A 26,260-nucleotide genomic window follows, 5' to 3' on the forward strand; every position below is an offset into this window, starting at 1 on the left:
CCCCCCATCAACCCTCAGTTTGTTCTTAGTTTTTAAGAGTCTCTTATGCTTTGGCTCTCTTCCACTCTAACCTCTTTTTTTTTTTTTTTCCTTCCCCTCCCCCATGGGTTTCTGTTAAGTTTCTCAGGATCCACCTAAGAGTGAAAACATATGGTATCTGTCTTTCCCTGTATGGCTTATTTCACTTAGCCTCACACTCTCCAGTTCCATCCACATTGCTACAGAGGGCCATATTTCATTCTTTCTCATTGCCATGTAGTATTCCATTGTGTATATAAACCACAATTTATCCATTCATCAGTTGATGGACATTTAGGCTTTTTCCACAATTTGGCTATTGTTGAGAGTGCTGCTATAAACATTGGGGTACAAGTGCCCCTATGCATCAGTACTCCTGTATCCCTTGGGTAAATTCCTAGCAGTGCTATTGCTGGGTCATAGGGTAGGTCTATTTTTAATTTTTTGAGGAACCTCCACACTGTTTTCCAGAGTGGCTGCACCAGTTTGCATTCCCACCAACAGTGCAAGAGGGTTCCTGTTTCTCCACATCCTCTCCAGCATCTATAGTCTCCTGATTTGTTCATTTTGGCCACTCTGACTGGCGTGAGGTGATATCTGAGTGTAGTTTTGATTTGTATTTCCCTGATAAGGAATGATGTTGAACATCTTTTCATGTGCCTGTTGGCCATCCGGATGTCTTCTTTAGAGAACTGTCTATTCATGTTTTCTGCCCATTTCTTCACTGGGTTATTTGTTTTTCGGGTGTGGAGTTTGGTGAGCTCTTTATAGATTTTGGATACTAGCCCTTTGTCCGATATGTCATTTGCAAATATCTTTTCCCATTCCGTTGGTTGCCTTTTAGTTTTGTTGGTTGTTCCCTTTGCTGTGCAGAAGCTTTTTATCTTCATAAGGTCCCAGTAATTCATTTTTGCTTTTAATTCCCTTGCCTTTGGGGATGTGTCGAGTAAGAGATTGCTACGGCTGAGGTCAGAGAGGTCTTTTCCTGCTTTCTCCTCTAGGGTTTTGATGGTTTCCTGTCTCACATTCAGGTCCTTTATCCATTTTGAGTTAATTTTTGTGAATGCTGTGAGAAAGTGGTCTAGTTTCATTCTTCTGCATGTTGCTGTCCAGTTCTCCCAGCACCATTTGTTAAAGAGACTGTCTTTTTCTATTGGATGTTCTTTCCTGCTTTATCAAAGATTAGTTGGCCATACGTTTGTGGGTTTAGTTCTGGGGTTTCTATTCTATTCCATTGGTCTATGTGTCTGTTTTTGTGCCATCAGATCTTTAAAAAAATTTATTGAAGTATGATTTTTTTTACCTATGACATTGTGAAAATTAGGAGTTAAGTTTCAAAGTCTAGATACCTAAATATAATTTTTTACATTTTATCCTTTATAGTGATGACTCTAGAAAACAAAATGGCAGTGACTCTAAATATTTTAAGATTGAGTATTGAATTTTACTTAATAATTACAATTTTAAACTTTATAGTAATAAAATGGGTACCAAGGCAGGAGTTTGCTAGCTAATTTTGACAAGGAGCCAGGATTCCTGTTGAATTCAGTGCTAGGAATTTAAAACTTAGTTGAGTTTGTGGTTCAATTGATCATAGTAAGAACTAAAAAGACACAGTTTTTGTACTACAAATTTACTTTAGTATTTTATTCTGGTTTTAAAATAGCAAGGCCCTATTCAAGATAACCAGCATAATAGAATATCCCTTTGAAATCCCTAAATCTAGAGTAATCTTTGAACTTCTCAGTTTAGAATGGTGATGGTTTAGGGGCGCCTGGGTGGCGCAGTCGGTTAAGCGTCCGACTTCAGCCAGGTCGCGATCTCGCACTCCGTGAGTTCGAGCCCCGCGTCAGGCTCTGGGCTGATGGTTCAGAGCCTGTTTCTGATTCTGTGTCTCCCTCTCTCTCTGCCCCTCCCCCGTTCATGCTCTGTCTCTCTCTGTCCCAAAAATAAATAAACGTTGAAAAAAAAAAAATTAAAAAAAAAAAAAAAGAATGGTGATGGTTTCATTCTACCTGCTCATAGCTCATATTATTAAATGTGGAGCACTGGCAAATTTATGAAGCAGAAAAAAACCCTAGATTTAGTTCTTGAAGTTAAGATCCAACTGCTTTTGGGCAGTTACCACTCCATTCTCTCCTTAACTTCCATGTTGGTAGCTTCCATATTGGTAAAATTGTACTCCTTTCTTTCCTGCTCACTATATAGCATTATGGGTCTATAAGATGAATTTACCATATGAGAAAACATTTTTGGAACTATAGAATACAAGTAACAGAAGACCATAAAACTAGATTTAAAAAGTGACACATTGAGAACATTTAATAAGAAGTGCACGTGGTTCTACCAGTTTTTTTGTTCTAACTCTAATTCAGCAAATAAATGGTAAATGATTGCAGCATAATGTGAAGATTAATAAAATATTTTATTCCTCCTCTGGTAAGGAGAAAAAAGATTACACAAATAACTATAAAACAGGAAAAAAAAAGTGTTACAAAAGTGGTTAGATATGTCCTATTCTTTTAAAATGGTGAAATTTCCAAGAGAAGTTTAATTTTTTTTTTTCAACGTTTATTTATTTTTGGGACAGAGAGAGACAGAGCATGAACGGGGGAGGGGCAGAGAAAGAGGGAGACACAGAATCGGAAACAGGCTCCAGGCTCTGAGCCATCAGCCCAGAGCCCGACGTGGGGCTCGAACTCACGGACCGCGAGATCGTGACCTGGCTGAAGTCGGACGCTTAACCGACTGCGCCACCCAGGCGCCCCAAGAGAAGTTTATAGTAATACCTCTATTGAATCTGTCCTCCAAATTTACTTACCTCCTAGCAGATCTCTATTGCTCCATAGCTGAGCCAGTACCTATTTTCCCACCAACATAAAATGTGCCAAATGATTTTCTTATCCTATATCTGTCTACAAAAATTTTACTTCAGGATCTTTTAGCTCCTCTAAACATTTTTTTATTGAAGGTATCAAATAGAAATAAAAAAGAAAATGAAATAATGAACCCCCATGTCCCCATTATACAGCTTCAACAATGACTAGTTCATCGCTATTCTTTTCATCAACACCACCATTTATTCCCTACTTGCTTTATTTTGAAGCAAATCACGGATGTTATTTTCATCTGTAACTATTTCAGTATATATGTGTACATGATAGGGACTTTCTTTTTAAAAACTTAGCTACAATATCATTGTCTTTACCTATACAATAAATAGTAAATCATCAATATTATTAAATATCTAGTTACTATTTTTATTCCCAAAATGTTATATTACATATGTTTTTAATTGGGATCTACATATGTTAGAATTGGGATCTAAGTAAGGTCCATATAATTGATTTATGTTTAATGTTTCTTTTTAATAGACTCACTCTCTCTTAAACTTCGTTGTTAAAGAAACTTGGGTCAGTTGACCTGCAGTTTGTTGGTCTGGATTTTGCTGTTTGGATTACTGTAGTGTTAATATGTTTCCTGAAAATTGGTGATTAGATATATTTTTGTAAAATTTAAGACTACTTCATATATATTGTTGAGAGCTTTCCTAAGGAAGCACGTAATGTCTGTTTTTTTGTGATGTTGTGGGCATTGATCATTGCCTAAATTCATTAATTTATCAAGGCTTACAAAATGTTGGTATTCTAATATTAGTTCTTTTTAAATTTATAAGCTGGAGTAGTTCTGTAAATAGAAACTTTCCATGTCAGCTCTTTGGTTACCCTCAGATACTACAGTTAATATAAAAAATACAGGATATATATTTGATTATATCCCTTTATGTACCAAAATTTATAATAATTAGTTGGTTCCATAGAATTGGTTCCATAGCATCCCCCAGAGGTGACCAATGAGATATTTTTTGTTGTTGTATGTTTGTTTTAAAATTTCTTGCATGAGTCTTAATTATCTTTGCTAGCTTCTTCACTTTCTGTCATGATAGTGTTCTAGATTCATCTTAAACATTTCTTCCCCAGACTTGGACTCAGCCTTTCCTTCAAGGAGACCTGATTCTTTTTTTTTTTTTTTTTTTTTTTTTTTTTTTTTTTTTTTTTTTTTTTTTTTCAACGTTTATTTATTTTTGGGACAGAGAGAGACAGAGCATGAACGGGGGAGGGGCAGAGAGAGAGGGAGACACAGAATTGGAAACAGGCTCCAGGCTCTGAGCCATCAGCCCAGAGCCCGACGCGGGGCTCGAACTCACGGACCGCGAGATCGTGACCTGGCTGAAGTCGGACGCTTAACCAACTGCGCCACCCAGGCGCCCCGACCTGATTCTTTTAGTGAGAAATGGTGTTTGAGACCATTGTCTGGATGTTAGGAGTGCTAATTGCTACAGGGTTGGTTACTCTTTCTAGGGTTTTTAGTGGATAGAGCTAGAAAATATGTGGATAATTTTTTCAAAGATAGCATGGGGTATCTTTTTTTTTAGCCTCAAAATGAATATATATTGACATTTCTAACTAAATATTGGATGCAACAGTCTACATTTGTATTTCCTTTCTCTTACATTAAAAATTCCAGTTTCAATGATAGTATAATTACTTGTTCTGTCCTATACTCTACATACAATATTCTTATAATAATAATACTGACACTACCATCACCAACTGAAAATAATTTAAGATCTCTTTGCAGTTCTTTTTATTCCCATGGTATATTTCATTAGGTATAAACAGTTAAATTTCTTTTTTAAAGAAGCATTGAATAATTCCTCTCTATGTGATTATATCTCACTAAGCTTTATTTCATTTTACTTTTATTATAGATGGCATTTTAAAAATTTTAAATTAATGTTACTTTAAATTTTATGTCAAAATTGATATAAAATATTTACATAGTTACAAAGTAAAATCTACAAAACAAGATATATATAGTCAAATAAGTTTAGCTTTTATCCCTGTTTCTTCTACCCTATTCTTTCTTTCCCCCAGAGTTAAATATTTAAAATTTTTATGGTCCTACCATAGGTTAATAAATAAGCAAATGTATATAATTATTTTACTCCCCCACCTCCTTTTTATGTAAATGATTATATAATATGTACATTTTCTTCTGTCATACTTTTTATTTTTTTTTTTCAACGTTTATTTATTTATTTTTTTTGGGACAGAGAGAGACAGAGCATGAACAGGGGAGGGGCAGAGAGAGAGGGAGACACAGAATCGGAAACAGGCTCCAGGCTCTGAGCCATCAGCCCAGAGCCTGACGCGGGGCTTGAACTCCCGGACCGCGAGATCGTGACCTGGCTGAAGTCGGACGCTTAACCGACTGCGCCACCCAGGCGCCCCTCTGTCATACTTTTTAAATTAAAAATATATTCTGGGTTGGGGCGCCGGGATGGCTTAGTCAGTTAAGTGACTGACTTCGGCTCAGGTCATGATGATCTCATGGCTTGTGAGTTCAAGCCCCGTGTCGGGCTCTGTGCTGACAGCTCAGAGCCTGGAGTCTGCTTCAGATTCTGTGTCTGCCCCTCCCATGCTCATGCTCTGTCTCTCTCTGTTTCTCGATAATACACACACACACACACACATATATATATATATAGAGAGAGAGAGAGAGAGATTCTGGAAATCGCTCTGTATTAATGTGGGTATTTCACCTTCCTTTTTTATAGCTGCACATTAGTGTATTATATGGCTATGTTCTAATTTATTAAGCTGGTAACCTATTAGTGGTGTATTGTTTTCAGTTGTTTGTTTTTGTTTTTGCTATTAAGAAATAATGTAGTGAAGAGCCTTGTGCTTTCTATGTTTTTGACAGCATGTATTTGGATGAGGTCTCTGGCATTCTATATTTTAAAAAAGAAAATAATGTTATTATGCATATTGAAGTTGGCAAACAAAGAAAGATATAACATTCCCCCTTACCCCTTGTTGAAAAAAGGATGGTTCTTTTATAAACCACAGACCTTCCAGAGTCTGATTTATTGGCCCTGGACATTGTTCTTTGAGGACACAAATTTATTCTCACATTTCAGAGTCTAAAAAAGATAAAAACATCTTCTGAAATTGATAATTTGATCTCCTTCACTTATTCCTTCTACCTAGTTTTATAAAAAACTATTTCCATGAAAAATATTGGATTGGAAGATGGAAGTAAAAGTGATAAACACATATAACTCTTGTCTTCATAGACCTCACCATCTAATAAGGGGTTGTTTAGCATATATGTCACCAAAATGGCAACTACAGTCCTTTGTAATTTTATGACTTCCACTTTTTTCACTTTTTCTGGGGAAGTTGAGTATATTATATTGTATTATTACGTCAGTCCTTTCTTCAGTCTTATACTACGGGTTGCTTTGTAGTTGACAGTGGTTAATATACAAGTTAAGAAGTTTTTGAGTACCTTTCCTTTCTGATGAGCATCATTTATAACTAAGTCGGTTTTAAAATCCAAGTCTGAAACAGATGCTGGGAAAATCATCATTGTGAACTTGAATTTTTTTTTTTTTAATTAGAAAGACATGTTTAAGGATATGGTGTGAGTACACAAGAAAGCTGAGGGCATTTTTGTGAATTATAAAATTGTTATTCTATTATTTGTTTTAAACAGGTTTAATAACACAGAGGAAAGAACATTGGACTGGAGTTAGATTTGATAACATTGTAACTGTTCAAACTGTTCATTGGGCTTCAGTTACCACTTCTGTAAAAATGAGGATAAATGAGCATCTCACAGAGTGATTGCAAGAATTAAATAAACAAAAGGGTGAAACCTCTTGGTTTGACAGTACCTATTAAATAAATCTTGAATATAAAAATGTGTTGAATACCTCCTGAGTTTCTAAGTTTGTCATTCTAGTTTTTACTTAGTGATCAAGCTATTTAATGGTTACATTTTCCACTTTTATTTAATAGAATAAAAATATAACAAAATATGGAAATCATTATTAAAGAAGTGTACTTAGCCCAAGCCAGTATAGAATATTTAGTAATTGATTTGGATTAATTGCTTAACCTCTGTGCCTCAGTTATTTTATATGTAAAATACAAATAGCAGTACCTATTTAGGATAAAGGTTAAATGAAAACACAGGCAAAGCATTTAGAATAGTGCCTGGCACATGATAAGTTATTTTTCTTGTTATTGCTGTCTTAATAGACATCTAGATTTTTTTTTAATAAATCTAGAGAAGGCCTCTCCATTTTTTTTATAAATAAACTTTTACAGAGTCAAAAAAACAAAAGATGAAATTGCATGTTTCATTCTTTATCTTTTCAAAAGATAAAGTGAGGAGAATGAATATAATGAGTAGATCTTTCAGATCAATGAATATAGTAAAAAGACCCCTCAACCTCATTTAAGCTCTAAGCATTTTTGACAAGAAAATCTTTTTTCCCACTGATTATTGCTGACCTAGACATTAGTGCCCTGACACAGAGTTTGTAAGTTCTCTCCTTTAGTAAATGAATGCCTATGAACTCAGTTTCTTCTTGGAGCTCATTTTCTTAATGGTAGTAAATAAACTTTTAGGGGTGCCTGGGTGGCTCAGTTGGTTTAGTGTCCGACTTTGGCTCAGGTCATGATCTGCCAGTTCATGGGTTTGGGCCCCACATCGGGCTCTGTGCTGACAGCTCAGAGCCTGGAGCCTGCTTCAGATTCTGTTTCTCCTTTTCTCTGCCCCTCCCCTGCTTGCATTCATATTCTCTCCCTCCCTCCCTCCCTCCCTCCCTCCCTCCCTCCCTCCCTCTCTCTCTCTTTCTCTCTCTCTCTGTCAAAAAATGAATATATAAACATTAAATTTTTTTTTTTAAATAAACCTTTAGAATCCTGAGAGTAAGCTTTAGGACTTGAAGATGGATTCTGTGAACAATAATACTGTGGTAGAATTAGGAAGCTTTTAAAGAGTTATATGGATACCTAAGTTCCTTAATTCTAACTTTGGGGACAAAATGCAGACCTTACCTATACATTTTGCAGCATGCTTCATTAAAAAAATTTTTAATTTTTATTTATTTTTGAAAGAGAATACGAGTGGGAAAGGGGCAGAGAGGGAGGCACAGAATCTAAAAAGTAGGCTCCAGGCTCTGAGCTGTCAGCCCAGAGCTTGATGTGAGGCTTAAACTCATGAACCACAAGATCATGACCTGAGCTGAAGTTGGACCCTAAACCGACTGACCCCCTAGGCGCCCCAACAACATGCTTCATTTTAAAGATGGCTTAAACTTTTCCAGCTTTAGTTCAGTATTAACATTAATGATGTACTGAAAGTCAGTTGTAGTTTTCATCAATGCCTTTGAAGGAAAGTAGGTCTCATGTTAACTTCAAGAAACTGAGTCATACCAGTAGCCTCCTTAGGTGATGCCTTATATCAGTGCTTTATCTGACCTTTGACTGTCTTTGTTGATGTTGTTGTTTTAACCAAGATACTGGTGTCCTTGATTTGAATCATTTCAAAAATTCTTTCCATGATGTAGAGGTAACTTTGAGGTAGAGGTCAGAAGGTAAGTAGTCAGAAAAATTTAAACACCAGCCTTGGGATAAACAGAAGTTTAAGAACTCATTTTCTTCATGAAGTACCTCTTTTCCCCAGCCAAGAGTCTGAGTCTTTTGTCCATGCAGACTCAGTTCCTCAGTGTATTTTTTTGTAATAGAATTGAAATAAATATTCTTTAATTTGATGTCAGTAGTCAGCTAGGATCTGTTCTAAATGGTATTTTTTTTTTCTAATTTTATTTTTGAGAGAGGGAGAGAGTGTGAGTGGGGGAGGGGCAGAGAGAGAGGGAAACACCAAATCCAAAGAGGCTCTAGGCTTCGAGCTGTCAGCACAGAGCCCAACGAGGGACTTGAACCTACAAACCATGAGATCATGACCTGAGCCAAAGTCAGACACTTAACTAACTGAGCCACCCAGGCATCCCATTAAATGGCATTTTAAAGTCTACTTATTTCTGAAGGATATTACAGGAAGAGTGCTATGCTGTTATAACGGAGTTACTGATGTCTTGATAGGACATCAACTATAAATTTTCTCAGTTGACATGTGAGTTTTCTCAGGCCCCTGTATCAATAACCTGTATGGCTGACATCTCAGAAAAATGTTATTCTGAAGATGAAATTGTACATACTTGTAAAGAATGATGGACTTAAAAAAAACAGAAGACTTGGCTTCTGGTCTAATCATTGTTGTCATCATTGATTTGGGATACCTCTCTGGCTTTTCTGTTTTGTTTGTTTTTTGTTTTTTTTTAAAGAAGCCCATCTTAGTGGGCTTAAGGCAAGATGTCAATAAAATAAAAAATTATAAAGCACATTGTAGCATTTCCTTTTTTAAATTATTAAAGGATAGTGCAAATATGGCATGGTTAATGCAACTGCAGTTAGCTAATATAGAAATGACATGAAACTCTTAAAAGATTGAATGCTGTTCTCTTTTGAAAATCTGTTGCTTTATTTATTTACTGCTTAAGGATTCTGATTTGTTTGGGGCAGAAAGTCTTCAATTAATTTTTACTGTTTATTCCAGTTGTATATGTATCAGCTGTTCCGAAGTTTAGCCTATATCCATTCCTTTGGAATATGCCATCGGGATATTAAACCACAGAACCTCTTGTTGGATCCTGATACAGCTGTCTTAAAACTCTGTGACTTTGGAAGGTAAGCTAGCTCTCTTTTCTTCTTTCTTTCACTCCTCCCCTCCCTCACCCTCCCGCCCTATATGCTCTTTTAAAAATATATGCCTTTTACAGTGTCAGTCTAAAAATACCATAGTCCTTATTCAGGGAGTATAAACTAGTACAGGTTCTTGTGAGAATAGCTTTGGTAAATTCTGTTATAATTATAAATGTGTATAGTCTTTCATCCAGCAATTTAATTCCTAGGAATTATTCCCTTAGAAATACTTTAAAATAGTGTATATACAGGGATTTTTATTATAGCATTGTTTATAAATGTCAGTAGGAAAATGACCAGATAAATTCAAGTATATACACATAAAATGTAATACATACAGCTGTAAAAGATAATGAGGTAGCTGTCTGAATTTAAAAGGAATGATGTCTAAGAAATATTAAATTGAAAAGGCAAGGTCAAGACTATATACAGTATGTTCCTTTTTGTGTTTTAAAAACACACATAGTATAGCCACGTGTATACAGATATATGATTATTTCTGGAATGATACATAATAAAACCACAACATTGGTTGCCCCTTAAGAAGGGAAACTGGGAGTATAGTATAGTTGCTTTTTCATTGATGGTACTTCTGTATCGTTTGAATTTTTTATTGTGTTTATATTCCTTTCTCAATAATAATAAATTTTTAAAAATATTATCATTCATTACTGCATTTTTTTCCACTTCAGTGTTAACCTTAGTAGCAGCGGTTTCTTCCTTTTCCTCTTTAAATGAGTCTCTTATTCTCCTTTTCTGCAAATTCTAGTGCACTTTGTTTTCTTAAACTAATTCCTTGGTAATAATATATTGTGTAATAAAACTTCATCCTTTTTATTTTCATAGTGTTCCACATCTTGTACCTCTTTGATCTACCTCTCAACATGAAACCAAGCTTACATATTCATATAACTTAGTTAACCTTCTTCCCCCTCGATTAGTTTCTCTCCTCTCAATCCCTAAGACATTGCAACATAACTTGAATTCTCTCCAATTTTTTTCATCCTCACAAATTCTTACTTTTCAGCTTTTCATAGATAGTGACCTACACCTCCTAATATCTCTGTTCCCACCTCTTTGTAATAGTTTTGTATTAACTTACAGTTTAAATTTTAGGTTTAATATAAGATATATTTTCCACAGGCTGTCTCTTAAGAGTGTCTTTAAAAAACAAGCACATCTGCTCTGTCAGGAATTCATTCTTAGTCTCACAAGGGTGTGCTCCTTCATACCATCCCCCTTTTACAGTTCACTGATTTCAGACACCTATTGTGGGATTCAGCTCATTTTGCAGGCTAGAACTCTTCCCTAAACTATCAGAAAGGCTGAAGGATATTAAATCAAAACTGTTATCTGATGATGGAAACAAAGCACTACTGCTTAATATCTATCTGTAGGACAAACTGGAGATCAGTTGAGTATTACTGTCACAGGGTGTCTTCTGCACTGACAGTGACTGATTAGTATGAACTGTGAAGAGACTGTGAGACATCAAGCTCAGTGAAGCTTCTGTTCTCGCTATAGTGTCAGAACACTGTTGTTATGGACCTTTTTATTGGGATATAGAAGTTGTTTTGTTCTAATCTATTTGGAATAGGGATTTCACTTGTATGGTAATAGGTCATTTTTAATAGCTCTGATAAGTAACGAAACTGCCTGTTATGTTTTTATTAGTTGGTTTGGGCAACTAGAGTTTTCCATACACTTTGGATTCTTAGTGCCAGGTTGATGGTGACTTGAACAAAGCAGTATTACTCTCTTTCAGTAATTCTTTACTGGATGAAATAAGGCCTGGAAATAGGTTGAAGAGTTGGAATTTCTCAGAACTATTTGTAGTAACTGCATTGGATCCTCTTATCCTTCAAAGGGCAGGAAGTAACAAACAGCCTCACCTGAAGGAGAGAGGTAGCTTCATCAAGTATTGAGGAAACCTACAGGGTTTCCGATATTACCTTCTTATAGTGAATTTTCTGACTATATAATAGGTATCTATCTTGTTAATAAAAAGAATCCTTTTTTTTTTTAATTTAGAAAAGTTTTATCAGTTGAGCTGAAAAGGTGTCTTAATTTTCACGCAGCCTAAAAACAAGGATTGATACTATTAATTTATGAAATTGTTGCTCTGTGTCAGTACTGGGGGAGAATATTAAAAAATATACTGCCTCCCACCTTCAAAAGTTGTAATGAAGAAAGAACAGGTTAAGGTAAGAGTTACCATTGACCAGAAATAAATGGAAGAAAAGAAAATCCAAACTTTGAAACCTTTATGACTATTTTCATTTGTCTCTTCTCTGTTTTCCTACACCATTACCTCAAAGTTTTCCCTTTCTTTGTTACTTACATTCTTAGTATTTTGATTTTGTTGTGTTTGTATTTATTGCCTCTATCTTTGCTGTCATCATATGCCAAAGTAGTCAGCTTCTACAGGTGTTTATTTCAGTGTATCTTCAAATGATCTTGAGAGACATCTCAAAAGAAACTAATTTTAATTTACTTTAATATTTAAAATACATGCCACAAAGTATTTTGGGAGGAAAGTTGGAGTAGAGAACATGTAACTAAACTTCAGACAGCAGAGTTAGAATTCAGAGACCGTGAATCATCTGTGTCCAAAAGTGGAGGGCCTGTATTCTTTATTGGGTAATGTATGTTTAGACAATTAATAAAGGGACCTACATAGTGGAAAAAGAAAGTAGATTGGGGTCTGTAAGCCTTGGGATAGTCACTCCGAGGCAGAAGCCAAAGTAAAAGAGAGTGATCAATTTCTGTTAAAAATATATTAGAGAAGTATTCATTCTTATAATCCGTTATTATGCTTTTAGTGGGTGGCGGTACTTCTTTTTCTGCCCTTCCTTTGTATTTTAGAGGTAGTATTCAAGGAAAAGAGGATCACAAGAAATTCAGCATTTATCCTTTTATGACTTTGTCTCTTTTTCCTTAGGTAACAGTTGACAAATACATTCTTTAAAAGCTACTGTTATTTTTCTTTTTTAAATACTGTTATGTTAAAACTTTGTTTCTTTTGTCAGATAGTTACGTTTTATATTTTCCTTTTTGTATTTTGTGTGAATAGATTGTGTGAATCTTAGATAAATGGTCAGTGTTGTGAATGATAGCATTTAGCTTCTCTTAAGGTTTAGACTTAGTTTAAAGAATTTCTGCTTTTTATTTTTTTTCATTAGTGCAAAGCAGCTGGTCCGAGGAGAACCCAATGTTTCGTATATCTGTTCTCGGTACTATAGGGCACCAGAGTTGATCTTTGGAGCCACTGATTATACCTCTAGTATAGGTAAGTACTGACTATGAATATAATGGCTTGTAATTGTTACTTGTATCTTGTTTTTAGTAATTTAGTATTACTAATCTATACTTTAACTTAAATATAAAAATAAGAATGACCTAAAGTCTGTTTCTTCTTAAAGACAGATGTACAAAAATGTGTAAAATATTTTAAATTTCAACTTTTAGAATTTAAGATACCTTTACTATTTTATTTTACAGTTTCTATGATTTTTAGAAAAATAAAGCTATTCTTTATGAGTGTGTGGTTCCATTATGATTACATTTGTTTTTAACCTAAAATTTCAAATCATTCCTAAGTATATCTTTTCTTTTTAAAAATTGCAATTCCCCTGAAATACTAACTTCTGAGCTTGATCACTGGTGGAGAATTTACATCCATTATGTTTATGGTGAAAATGATAGGATGGCCATATTGTTGACATTCCTACTAGGCTGTCCCAGTGGGTTATTTAAGTCAGGTCACAAAAAATAATTTTGACTTTTTCATTAGTTTGGCTAATGATTCTGATTCTGATTCTGTAGAAGTCTTCACAAAATATCTTTAGTGATAGCACAAATTGAATAGGGACAGTTTGCTTCAGTCTTCAGTGACCTCTTCTACCCCATTTTAGCCCACTAATAGAGAACATAGAGTACCATCATATGGACATGAATAGTGAAGCTAAGAAAGGAGAGCAACTTTAGGCTAGGTGTGTAGGTAGAGGTCAAAATTATTTTATTGTTGTATACTATTTCTGAAGAGAATTCCTTAGTCCAAAAACAGAAACAAGAGCATGCAGATTCCAAACAAACCAACCAAAAAAACCAACCATGGTTACAGAAAACTAAGAAAAACCACAATGTGAACAGTTTTTGTCTTTTAATTCAAGTGGAGGGGCGCTTGAGTGGCTCATTTGGTTGAGCATCAAACTCTTGATTTCAGCTCAGGTCATGATCCCAGGGTCATTGGATAGAGCCCTGCTTCAGGCTCCACGTTGAGCATGGAGCCTGCTTTAGATCCCCCCGCTCCCTTCCCCTCCCTCTCCCCTTTGCCCCCCATCCCCCTTCCTCTCCCTCTGTACCTCTCCCCTGCTTACATGTACACTCTCTCTAAAATTTAAAAAAAAAAAAAGTTTTTTAAGTAGTAATAATAAAAAAATAATACAAGTGGAAATTCTCTGTTGAGCACAGACCTCTGGACAGAAACACATTACCATTTAAAAAAAATGTTTTTTGATGTTTATTTATTTTTGACAGAGAGAGAGAGAGAGACAAAGCATGAGCGGGGGAGGGGCAGAGAGAGAGGGAGACCCAAAATCTGAAGCAAGCTCCAGGCTCTGTGTTGTCAGCATAGAGCCCGACACGGGGCTCGAACTCACAGACCACGAGATCATGACCTGAGCCAAAGTCGGACGCTCAACCAACTGAGCCACCCAGGCACCCCCACATTACCATTTTTATTTTGCCAAAGGACAAAATGCCAAAGAGCAATTTGATTTGTGCCAAGGGGCCCACAGGTTTTACCCACCAATTCTTATGGAAAATAGCTTTGCCCTTTAGGAGCTCTGAAAAGGGTCTAGGAAGCCCAGGACCCTTCAGACCATACTTTAAGACTTGTTGCACTGGAGGATAGAGAATACAATGGGTGTGTGTGTGTGTGTGTGTGTGTGTGTGTGTAGTGCTGAAAGTTTCATCATGGCTGTGTATGTTAAGGGACAAATGAGAAATAGCAAAAAGGGTATTTTGATTGGAGTAGAACTAGATTTGAGTTCCAGGTTTGTTATGACTTAGTTAAGCTATGAAGTGGAGATTGCTAACAGTTCTGCCTACCTTTCTGAGTGGCTGTGGTGATTAAATACAATGTTAGTGAAAGTACTGTAGAAATGTAAGATGGTATTCACTTGTGGTATTTGTTAACTAGATTCTCCATGAGAGCAAATTTAAGTCTAAGCCCTTTATCTTTGGAAATATCATTGGATTTTCCAGCTGCTTTATATTTTATTCAAATATATGATACTGATCATCTTCATACCAGATATTGGGATGAGTTGTGCCAGGGTCACTGAAAGTAAATGTAGTTTGCTTCTTTTTAGAAAGTCATGACCGTATCATCTGACTCAGTAAGGCATGTTTATTATGAACTTGTGACCTGCTTAAGAGTGCCTAGCACTCTTCTATAAAGGTCCATGTGCCTAGCAGTTCTTTGAAATTGTCTCACAAAAGAGGAGCCTTTTAGTCCATTTTCTCTCTTAGGAACCACTTCTCTGGATGTTATGAGTACCTGCTTTTCAGTAACCTCCTTTGTATGGCTAAAGCCAGAATCTGACTTTCTAGGCTTAGGGCTCACCTCAGCTGAGGTCTTTTGAACCATAATAAACCTAGATTTGACCCCCTCCCCTTTTTTTAAGTTTATTTATTCTGTGAGAGAGAGAGAGATTGAGAGAGAGCATGAGCTGGGGAGGGGCAGAGAGAGAGGATCCCACACAGGCTCCGCTGACACAGGGCTTGAACTCATGAACCGTGAGATCATGACTTGAGCCAAAATCAAGAAACAGGTACTTAACTGACTGAGCCAGCCAGGAGCCCTGACCTCCCTTTTTAGACTTGGATATTTCCTCTCATGACTCTGGGAGATTTGTAGACAGACAAAAACAAAAATACTTAATAGTGTACTAATGCAGGTACATTTTAGGAATATTTTTAACAGTGTTATTTGAAATGAAAGAGTAGCTGTTTCTAGTTAGAGTATTGTCATATTTAGATATAACCAGAACTAAGGCTGATGGCTCTGGTTATATTGTCTTGCTGAGAAATGGCAGAGAATAAATGGCTTCTTTAGGACCAGGAATTGAGTTTACAGGCCCTTGAAGAGACAAGTAGCTATTCTTCGATAGTGAGGCAGTTATTCAAGACAGTATGTCTAGGGGCGCCTGGGTGGCTCAGTCTGTTAAGCACCCGACTTCGACTCAGGTCATGATCCTGCGGTTCCATGACTTTGAACCCCACATTGGTCTCTCTGCTATCAATGTGGAGCCCTCTTCAGATTCTCTGTCTCCCTCTCTCTGTCCCTCCTCCACCCTCGCATGCATGCATGCTCTCTCTTTCAAAAATAAATAAACATTAAAAAAAAAAAAAAAGACAGTACCTTGATTGGGAATTGAAATTGGATTCCAGGCCTACCTCTGCTACTCAGTAACTTTACCTTGGACAAGTCACTGAACTTTATTGTGGCTTAATTTCCTTTTCTGTGGATTAAGTATGTTAAACTAGGTAGTCTTGAACACTTTAACCAGGAATTAGAGGTAAGTATGAAGAGGAATGCTATTTTGGCTGAAACCCCAAATAACCAGATAAGTCAGTGGGCCAAAACACTTATTTTTCGTGCCTTCTGTTAATTCTGTTTTATTCTATTTGGAGAATATTATTCATTTGTCCCACGAACTATGAACAGAATAGATTTTGGTATCTCTCAGAAAGTGAATGATAGACCACTGGTGTAGTTGCTACCTAAATCTGTGGCAACCACTAAGCAATAGTATCCCTTAATGGTTTACTCCTTGTCTTCCATATTTGTACCTAAGTCCTGCCTAAGAAAGTATTTCCCATGGTTTTTAATGAACATTTAATTATTCTTCTGCAATTTTTCCAGCCTTGTCTTCTGAGATGAATTATTCTCTATAGAGGAAAGAAATGAGTGCATATTACCTTCCATCTAGTTACCTAGGTAAAGGTATATTTTTAAACCTAGATCAAGATAAAGCATTTATGTTCATGAAGATATACATCTTTTCCACTTCATTTTAAGAGTTAGTATTACTTGACTTTGAGTGAAGTACAGTTTTGTTAGCAGGTTTTGATATTTTCTTCATTTAGCAACTATCTAATATATCAAGGAGGGCTCTTTCGGTGTTTGCAAAATAGGTGTCTTGGTTATCATTGCTTAGAACTGGACAAAATCAACTTGAATTTCTTAAATAAAATTGTTGAATCCTTATTTTCCTAGGTCAGTAAAAAGTTAGTCACTGGAGCAGGGATTTCTAATCCCTTTTGATAGTGCATCTAACCACATCAGACCTTTTGAATTATTCGTTGTTCCAATGTCATTGACCATTTTTCTTTCCTGCTAGTAGATGAGAAAGCCCAGCAATGATTTATGTTCATCTCCTAAAGCATTTGATTGTTGGTTCAGACAAAACCCAGGAGTCTCAGTATTCCAGAAACTGAAAATTAGCTTTTTCTTGAAGGAAGTCTTAATGGTAGGCATAAATAGAGTAACCATGTAATTTCTTATTTGGTAATACTTTTAAGATAGAAAAGGAATGCTATTAGTAATTATCCCAGGACAGTAAATCTAAACCAGGACTATCTTGGGTAAGCCAGTATTGTGTACTTTAAATTATTTTTTGTTAATTAAATTTAGTTATAAATTATTAAAACTTATTTTAAAAGTTTGCTCTCAGGATTGAGGTAAAAGTGAATTATTTTTCTTGGTTTTTTTTTTTTCTTAAAGTATTTTAATTTTACAACAAAATAACTAGCTGGCAGGCTCAGATCTCACATTCCCATCCAAATTTGGACTCTTCCCTCCTTCATTTCTTTTCTCTCCTCAATTGTAGTTTACATATTTAATTTTCTCGGTACTCATTCTGCTTGGTTTCTGACTCTGCTTGCTTTCATATACCTTGATATTCATTCTCACATCTCTTGTTTTCCTTTGTGCTTGTCCTTTGCTATCATGAAGCTCTTCTTTACCCTAACGTCCTTTCACCTGGTACTTTTTTCTTTTTTCTTTTTTTTTTTTTTTCATACATTACAGTTTTATTTTTGTGTACAAAGTTGTTTAACAATCACTGAATTTCTAGGCCAGGTTCAGGTAACTGAAGAGCCTTTATAACTAATTTATATTGTCTAGATCCAAGGTATGCTGCAAACATGGTCTGGAGCAAAATGGGAAATAACATCTTTCTAAAGACAGGCTTAGAAATTCTAGTCCAGTAAGTTAAGATGTTTCCTTTTTCTGGTAGCAGGGCTGACTCATACCTGGCTGCTAGGCCACCATTCACAGGTATAGCCAAGAAAACAGGGTACAGACCACCAAAAACAAGACCAACCAGTCCACCCCGTGTTATGGTGCAGGTTTCACAATTCAAATCACCTGTATTCAAAGGTAGATTTACAAAACCTTTGTAAGATGCATGCGCAGTCAAAAATGGGATCACTGCCATTGGTAAGCCAGCAGCTATACGAGCCTGTGTCACGTTTAAGATGCGTCGAAAAAGACTATTTGCTATTAGACCACAGAGAGCAGCATTAAGTCCGATATAAACTGATCCATGTTCAAATAGATTCCTTTCTGCTTCTGGGAGGTGGTTAATTTTTCTGGTTATGATATTGAAAATTAAGTCTTCTTTGACAGTATCATCTGGTTCATGATTTTTCATCTTGAGCCTTATGCTCTGCTCACAACCCTCCTCGGCACACTGGGGTTCACGCCAACCTTTGCTCAACTAGCCTGAACGCAGCCATCTTTGGCTGACATTTTTTCTTTTTTTTAACATGAAAAATTCATATATTGAAAAACTAAGTACAGAAAACTTCTAGTTGGCTAAAATAAGCAATGCACAGTTAAATAAACCATCCTCATACCAGATACTATATATAGTCCGCTTCTTACCCAAATTACCACCTGGATATACCATAATAATAACAAAACTTACATATTGAAAATTAATGATTATATCTCTAATCTTAACCTTGACCTCTTCAAGGATTTCCCTTTTTTTTTTTTTGTCCTTTTTTAAAGCTTTTACTTAAATTCCAGTTAACATACAGTGCAATATTAGTTCCAGGTGTACAGTATAATGATTCAGCACTTCTATACAACATCCAGTGCTCATCACAGCAAGTGCATTCCTTAATCCCCATCATCTACTTAACCCATCCCCCTACCGACTTCCCCTCTGATAACCATCACTTTCTTCTCTATAGTTAAGATTCTGCTTCTTGGCTTGCCTCTGTCTATATTTTTTTTTCTCTTTGCTCATTTGTTTCTTAAATTACACATATGAAATCATATGGTATTTCTCATTCGTCAGACTTCGCTTAGCATAACACTCTAGTTCCATCCATGTTGTTGCAGATGGCAAGATTTTGCTCTTTTTTATGGCTAATATTCCATCACATATATACCGTATCTTCTTTATCCATTCATTAGTCGATGGTCACTTGGGCTGTTTCCATAATTTAGCTATTGTAGATAATACTGCTATAAACATTAGGGTGTATGTATCCCTTTGAATTAGGATTTTTGTATTCTTTAGGTAAGTACCTAGTACTGCAATTGCTGGGTTGTAGGGTAGCTCTATTTTTTTTTTTTAAAGAACCTCCATACTGTTTTCCAGAATGGCTGTACCAGTTTGCATTCCTACCAATAGTGCAATAGGGTTCCCTTCTCTCCACATCCTTGCCAACACCTTGTGTTGTTGATTTTAGCCATTCTGACAGATGTGAGGTGAGATATCTCATTGTAGATTTGATTTTTATTTCCCTGATGATGGAGTGATGTTGAGCATCTTTTCATATTGCTTTCAGCCATCGGTTTGTCTTTGGAAAAATGTCTGTTCATGTCTTCTGCCCATTTTTGGTGTGTTGAGTTTGACAAGTTCTTTATAGATCTTGGATACTAACTTTTTATCAGATATGCCATTTGCAGATATCTTCTATTCTGTAGGCTGACGTTTAGTTTTGTTGATTGTTTCCTTCGCTGTGCAGAAGCTTTTTGTTTTCATGAATTCCCAATAGTTGATTTTTGCTTTTGTTTCCCTTGCCTCAGGAGACATATCTAGAAAGAAGTTTCTGTAGCCAGTGTCAGAGAGGTTATTGTCTATATTCTTTTCTAGGACTTTTATGGTTTCAAGTCTTATTTTTATTAAAAAAAATTTTTTTTTAATGTTTATCTTTGAGAGATAGAGAGAGACAGAGTACAAGTGGGGGAGAGGTAGAGAGAGGGACACAGAATCCAAAGCAGGCTCCAGGCTCTGAGCTGTCAACACAGAGCCCGATGCAGGGCTCGAACTCACAAACCGTGAGCTCATGACCTGAACTGAATTCGGACGTTTAACCGACTGAACTACCCCAGGCGCCCCATCAGGTCTTATTTTTAAATCTTTAATCCATTTTGAATTTATTTTTGTGTTTGGTGTAAGAAAGTCCAGTTTCATTATTTTGGATGTTGCTGTCCAGTTTTCCCAGCACCATTTGTTGAAGAGACTATCTTTTTCCCATTGCATATTCTTCCCTGCTTTATTGAAGATTGACCATATAGTTGTAGATTCTTTTCTGGGTTTTCTGGTCTGTTCTGTTGATCTATGTGTCTGTTTTTGTGCCAGTACCATACTGTTTTGATCACTACAGCTTTGTAATACAACTTTAAGTCAAGAATTGTGATGCTCCCAACATTGCTTTTCATTTTCAAGGTTGCTTTGGCTATTTGAGCTCTTCTGTGGTTCTGTACAAATTTTAGCTAGCTCTGCAAAAATTGCTTAGTGGTATTTTGATAGGGATTGCATTAAATGTATAGATTGCTTTGGGTAGTATAGACAGTTCAACGGTATTTGTTCTTCTGATCCATGAGCATGAAATGTCTTTCCATTTCTGCTTCCCCCCCACCCCACCCCCTCAGTGTTTTATAGTTTTCAGAGTACAGGTCTTTCACCTCTTTGGTTAGGTTTATTCCTAGGTATCTTATGGTTTCTGCAGCAATTTTGAATGGAATTGTTTCCTTAATTTCTTTTTCTGCTGTTTCATTACTGATGTATAGAAGTGCAACAGATTTCTGGACATTTATTTTGTATCCTGTGAGTTTACTGAATTCGTATATCAGTTCTAGCAGTTTTTTTAGTTTTGGGTTTTCTATAAGGTATCATGTATTCTGCAAATACTGAAAGTTTTACTTCTTCCTTGCTGATTTAGGTGCCTTTCATTTCTTTTTTTTGTCTGATAGCTGAGGCTAGAACTTCCAGTATTGTGTTAAATAACAGTGGTGACAGTGGTCATCCTGTCTTATTCCTAACCAGAGAGGAAAAGCTCTGTTTTCCCATATTTAGGATGATATTAGCTATGGGTTTTTCATATATGGCCTTTATGATGTTGAGGTATGTTTCTCTAAACATACTTTGTTGAGGGTTTTTATCATGAATGGATGTTGTACTTTGTCAAATGCTTTTTCTGCATCTATTGAAATAACCATATGGTTCTTATCCTTTCTTTTATTAATGTGGTGTATCACATTGATTGATTTGTGAATATTGAACCACGCTTGCAACCCAGAAATAAATCCCACTTGATTGTGTTGAATTTTTTTTTTTTTAATGTATTGTTGGGTTCGGTTTGCATCCACGTTCATCAGGGATATTGGCCTGTAGGTCTCTTTTTAATTGGATTCTTTATCTTGTTTTGGTATCAGGGTAATAATACTGGTCTCATAGAGTAAATTTGGAAGTTTTCCTTCCTTTTCTGTTTTTTGGATTTATGAAATACAATTCATTCCTCTATATATTTGTATTTAAAAATGATGATACATTTAAGCACATTTTCCTGTCAATTGTATTACAACACAGAAGCCAACCATTTAAGGTTTAAAATTTTTTATCCTAATTTACGTTGGCCTAAAACCCTGTGGACAAGAGATTGAACCCTTGTTTGTGGCTGTTCTGTAAGCACTGCTAATGTACAGAGGTTGTGTCACTTTGACTTATTTTAAAGTATGATAAGTAGATAAGCATGCCCTATGTTTGGGTGCTGTAATCCCCTGCCTTGGTTGTTGAAGATTTGAACATCTGATATTTGATAATTAAATAGACTTTACCCCTTTGTTGGAATTTTCTTATCAGCTTTGTTTCCTCTTTGGTAAATTTAACACTTTAGGGACGGTTTGAGGGCTTTCTTCCCTCGGTTTTGGATTCTACACTTTTTTGCTTGTGATATTTATTCTGGGATCAATGTGAAATTAGAACATGTATACAAATAGTTTCCAATGCATCTTAAGCTACACACATTACTAACTCTTGTTTTCTCTTTTCTACAGACGTATGGTCTGCAGGTTGTGTGTTGGCTGAGCTGTTGCTAGGACAACCAATATTTCCAGGGGACAGTGGTGTGGATCAATTGGTGGAAATAATCAAGGTGAGAGTTTGAATCAGAGTTTTTGAATGCAGTGAATTTTTTTGTTATTCTAAGACTCCATATCACATACACCCAGGGAAAACTTCAAAAATGGAAAAGATCACATAACAGGGTCAGGTATAGAGGAAGTATAAGAACACAGCCTTTTGGTTTCTAATTGAGTTATTTTTTTGTTATATGATCCTATAAAAGGTATTTTAGATATATCGTATGCATAAAACAAGGATATATCTGTTATTTAAAGTACTCAAAAGCCTTAAGATCACTAAAATGTATATACACCAAATACAAGCATAAGTTATGTGTATTTTTGCTCGCCATGTCCTGTCTGCTGAGCACATGATGCTTGTATTTTTTTCAGTATGTGTAAATATCAACATGTACAAACAGAGCATTGATAGAAGTAGAATTTTGACTTATGGGTTTAATATAATTTTAATTATTTGATCTTATCAGCACTTTTATTAACAACACTAGATTTAAAGTATTACTATCTTGGAATTAATATTGTGTCTTAAGAACAGTAGGGGTGTGGGGCGCCTGGGTGGCGCAGTCGGTTAAGCGTCCGACTTCAGCCAGGTCACGATCTCGCGGTCCGTGAGTTCGAGCCCCGCGTCAGGCTCTGGGCTGATGGCTCAGAGCCTGGAGCCTGTTTCCGATTCTGTGTCTCCCTCTCTCTCTGCCCCTCCCCCGTTCATGCTCTGTCTCTCTCTGTCCCAAAAATAAATAAACGTTGAAAAAAAAAAATTTAAAGAACAGTAGGGGTGAGATTTTAATTGAGTTTTTAAATGTAATTTTTAAGAGTTTTTAATATTTGAGACCTTAAATTTCCCACCCCCTTTAAAAAAAATCTAGTGTCTATATATTTACACCATTAGATAGCTTCATTCTAAGGTTATAGTTTGTTCAAAGCAGCAGTACCTGCTGTCTTTTGGGTTTTAGTCTTGATTTTCTAAATATTTCTTAAAAATGTAAAATTGAAAATCTCCCCAGGGGTCTTGTAGTTCAACTCTCCAATCAGTGAAAGAACCATCTTACTTACATTCCTGACAGGATGGATTTGCAGTGTTCCCTTAAAGACTTCCAGTATCAAATCACTACTTTGGAATCCAATCTGCTTTGTATCTAGATAGCTTGAATTTAGTTTTTATTTGCTGAGCCATAACTCCTCAGTAGCTTTTACCAGTTGTTCACAGAACTATGATTGTTACTTAAAAATCCTTGCATTTCATTCTGTAAAAATGTTACTTTTGATAAGGTGATTTTGTGAGTATGGTTGAAGAGACTACTGTGTGATCAAGAATCTTCTTAACTATCCATATTTTTTATGATTTACACCTGAAACCTCTGTGGTATATGCAGTCTTTTTTGGGTAACCATCTTTCAGTTCCACATTAAATTTTACTTTGTTCAGCAGATCTGCTTCCTTTCTGATTCTCACATTATACTCAGATCTGAGTTCAAATAATTTGGTCTTTTTTGTTTCAGAAAAGCCCATTCCCCATTATTCAAATTAATATTCCAATACAGGGTTTGGCAAACTTTTTCTTTGGAGGGCTAGATAAAATATTTTAGGCTTAGTGGGCTAAAACACAAATCAAGGATGTCATAGAGATAGGCAACAAGAGAAAACAAATTTCTTCAAGTTTTTCATCGAGGAACATCAAAATATATTAATAATTGAGTATAGTTTTTTTTTGTAATACAAGGCTACTAATTAGAGGAATGGAGTTCTTTTAGAGGAATGGAGTTCTTTTGAGGGAAGGCTATAACATTTCTCTTCATTGGAGTTAAAAGTTAGTATTCCCTATCATCAAGTTGATATCTATGTCATCAAAATGATTATTTGTAAAATCAGTTCTTAGTTCATAGACCACAAAAACAAGAGTTTGGGCCTTAGTTCGACCATACTATAGTGCAGTCATTCAGCATTTCTTTTATCCCCAGGTTTTCACTTGATGTACTTGAGCTCACCATACTATAATTGTCTGGGCATATTGCTATTCTATTTGTCATTTATGTTTAGCTTATTAGAATTATGTCATTTTCCTATGGATTATAGTTTAGAATCTTGTGATGATTTATTCTGTTTGTCATTAATTTCAGTTCATATACGATACAAATGAAATTAGTCATGAAGCTAAGTGGCCTTCTGTAATAAGTCCCTGTCTCGTGCTTGCCATCATATCTTATAAATCTTTGTATCTAGAGCTTTTCTTATCACCACCATTATGGTCCTTTTAATTCATTTTTCACCTAGTATTGGTTTGTGCTTATTTAATAGATTTTAGTAGAAACTGTTACTTTGTTATTTATTGATGATTTAAGACTTTTCATTATCATATAGGGCTTATTTGTTTAAGTGTTAGTTAATCAATTTGTAGTTGGAGGCCAACTCTGAAATATGTGTTGTCTTGTCATCTTGCATTTATATGTAAGGAACATAGTCATAACCCTACTGTAGTTCCACGATCACTGTCTATAGATGTTTTGAAGGTGATATGAGATAAAGGAATTAGGATCCCGGGGCACTTTGGAATATCCAGCTTCTTGATCCCTTTTACAGTTTTAAGCATAAAGACCCTGTACTAGTTTACTACCCATTTGGTGACCTGAAGTTATATATTACATTGAGATTATTAGACATTGTGTTGTGGTATGTGTGCGTAGTATGTACTAAATCTTACTGCCTGGAGGTTAATAAGCATTGTATAGGTTTTGTGTATGTGTTTAATATAGCTCTAAAATCTTGTTGATCTTGTATATTTGTTTTCTAAATATTGGATATCCGTGATGTTTCATTGACATAAAAATTCATAACTAATTCTGATGTAACTTCTCTAGTTTTCCTGATCTAAGTTGTAAATCAGAAAACAAGTTGTGTTGGTTAGCCTTTAAATTAAATGTTATTAAACGCATTTTATAGTTTAAACAGATATTGTCAGTATTGCTAATCAGGGCTTCAAGAATAGATTTGAGGGGTGCCTAGGTGGCTCAGTTGGTTGAGTGTCCATCTTCGGCTCAGGTCATGATCTCGTGGTTCATGAGTTCAAGCCCCCACATTGGGCTCTGTGCTGATGCCTCAGAGCCTGGAGCCCGTTTCAGATTCTGTGTCTCCCTGTCTCTCTGCTCCTCCCCTGCTCGTGTTCACACACTCCCTCTCTCTCAAAAATAAATAAAAACATTTTTAAAAAATTTAAAAAGAAGAATAGATTTGAATTTTCTATGAAAGTGATCTTATAGGTGCCCAATTCCTTTCTCAGTTTTTTTGAGATAATATAGTAATGAATCCTTAGGATAATTAGGGAATCTATAAAAATCTGTTCTTTTCTATTTTCTCCCTTTAAAATTTTATGATTGCTTTGAGTATCTGGAGGTAGCTGACCGCCAGTAAAATAAATACTCTTCTCTCAGGATTTGAGTTTATGCAAAAAATGAACAATCATACAGCAAATTTCATATATTTTATATGTGATAGACTTGCCACATTATTTTATAATGAATAGGGACTTTCTTTATCGTTATGTTTTATTAGCCAATGGCATCAAAATAGTTTTCAGTAAAGATTTAAGTTGAATTAAGCTGCAAGACCATTGTTCATTCATGAATTTGGAATTATCTAGGAATTAATAAGAAAAGTTGTGATTGTTGTATATGTTGTTTATTAAATTTTGTTGACTCAGATGCTCATACCAGTAATTTGTAGCATGAGTAACAGAGTTTTATAAACTGAGCTAACTTCATCTCTCTTTTTTTTTTTAATGTTTATTTTTGAAAGAGAGAGCGTGCATGCATGCAAGCGGTGAAGGGGGCAGAGAGAGAGATCTCCTCTCTCCCTACCTTCTAATAAGAAGACTTTTATAAAATATTTAGAATAAATCCAAGTATGTTATCTTCAAATAAGTTAAAAGTGTAAAGGAAAATGGAATTGAAAGTCTTGAAAAATCATTTCTAAGTGTGAAGAACACTTTCTGAGGTTGGTTTCATACATAGGACCATTAGATCAGCAATTCATTATGCCAGTCAATCTCTGAATATCAAGAAATGCTTGGATCTTCAAAATATTTATAAAAAGAGAAATTCTGTCAAGGACTTCTCAGTTAAGATTTTTTTTCCCCGTCAAATTCCTCCTTAACATACTACGTAAGATAAGTTCA

At 35.6% G+C, this 26,260-nt stretch overlaps 2 protein-coding genes across 4 annotated transcripts in view; one reads left to right on the top strand and one right to left on the bottom strand.

The window, feature by feature from the left end:
- Positions 1-26,260, top strand: part of GSK3B (glycogen synthase kinase 3 beta) — a 199,928-nt gene that overhangs the window by 110,695 nt on the left and 62,973 nt on the right. For all 3 annotated transcript variants that reach the window (XM_047099859.1, XM_047099857.1, XM_047099858.1), the window contains exons 5-7: positions 9,493-9,623; positions 12,821-12,927; positions 22,006-22,103. In XM_047099859.1, the coding sequence (XP_046955815.1) occupies positions 9,493-9,623; positions 12,821-12,927; positions 22,006-22,103 (336 nt within the window). The remainder of the gene's footprint in view (positions 1-9,492; positions 9,624-12,820; positions 12,928-22,005; positions 22,104-26,260) is intronic.
- Positions 17,732-18,401, bottom strand: LOC124526729 (transmembrane protein 126A-like). Its single transcript, XM_047099860.1, has one exon. The coding sequence runs from the start codon at positions 18,359-18,361 to the stop codon at positions 17,768-17,770; it is 594 nt and encodes a 197-aa protein (XP_046955816.1). The 5' UTR covers positions 18,362-18,401; the 3' UTR covers positions 17,732-17,767.

This window comes from Lynx rufus, unplaced genomic scaffold (assembly GCF_022079265.1).
Source record: "Lynx rufus isolate CCGP_SWC_20201006 ecotype Redwood Valley unplaced genomic scaffold, mLynRuf1.p SCAF_5, whole genome shotgun sequence".
NCBI classification, from domain to species: Eukaryota; Metazoa; Chordata; class Mammalia; order Carnivora; family Felidae; genus Lynx; species Lynx rufus.

Excerpts from the sequence above, each read along its gene's own strand:
- LOC124526729 (XM_047099860.1), bottom strand. The coding sequence starts at position 18,361 with ATGAAAAATCATGAACCAGATGATACTGTCAAAGAAGACTTAATTTTC.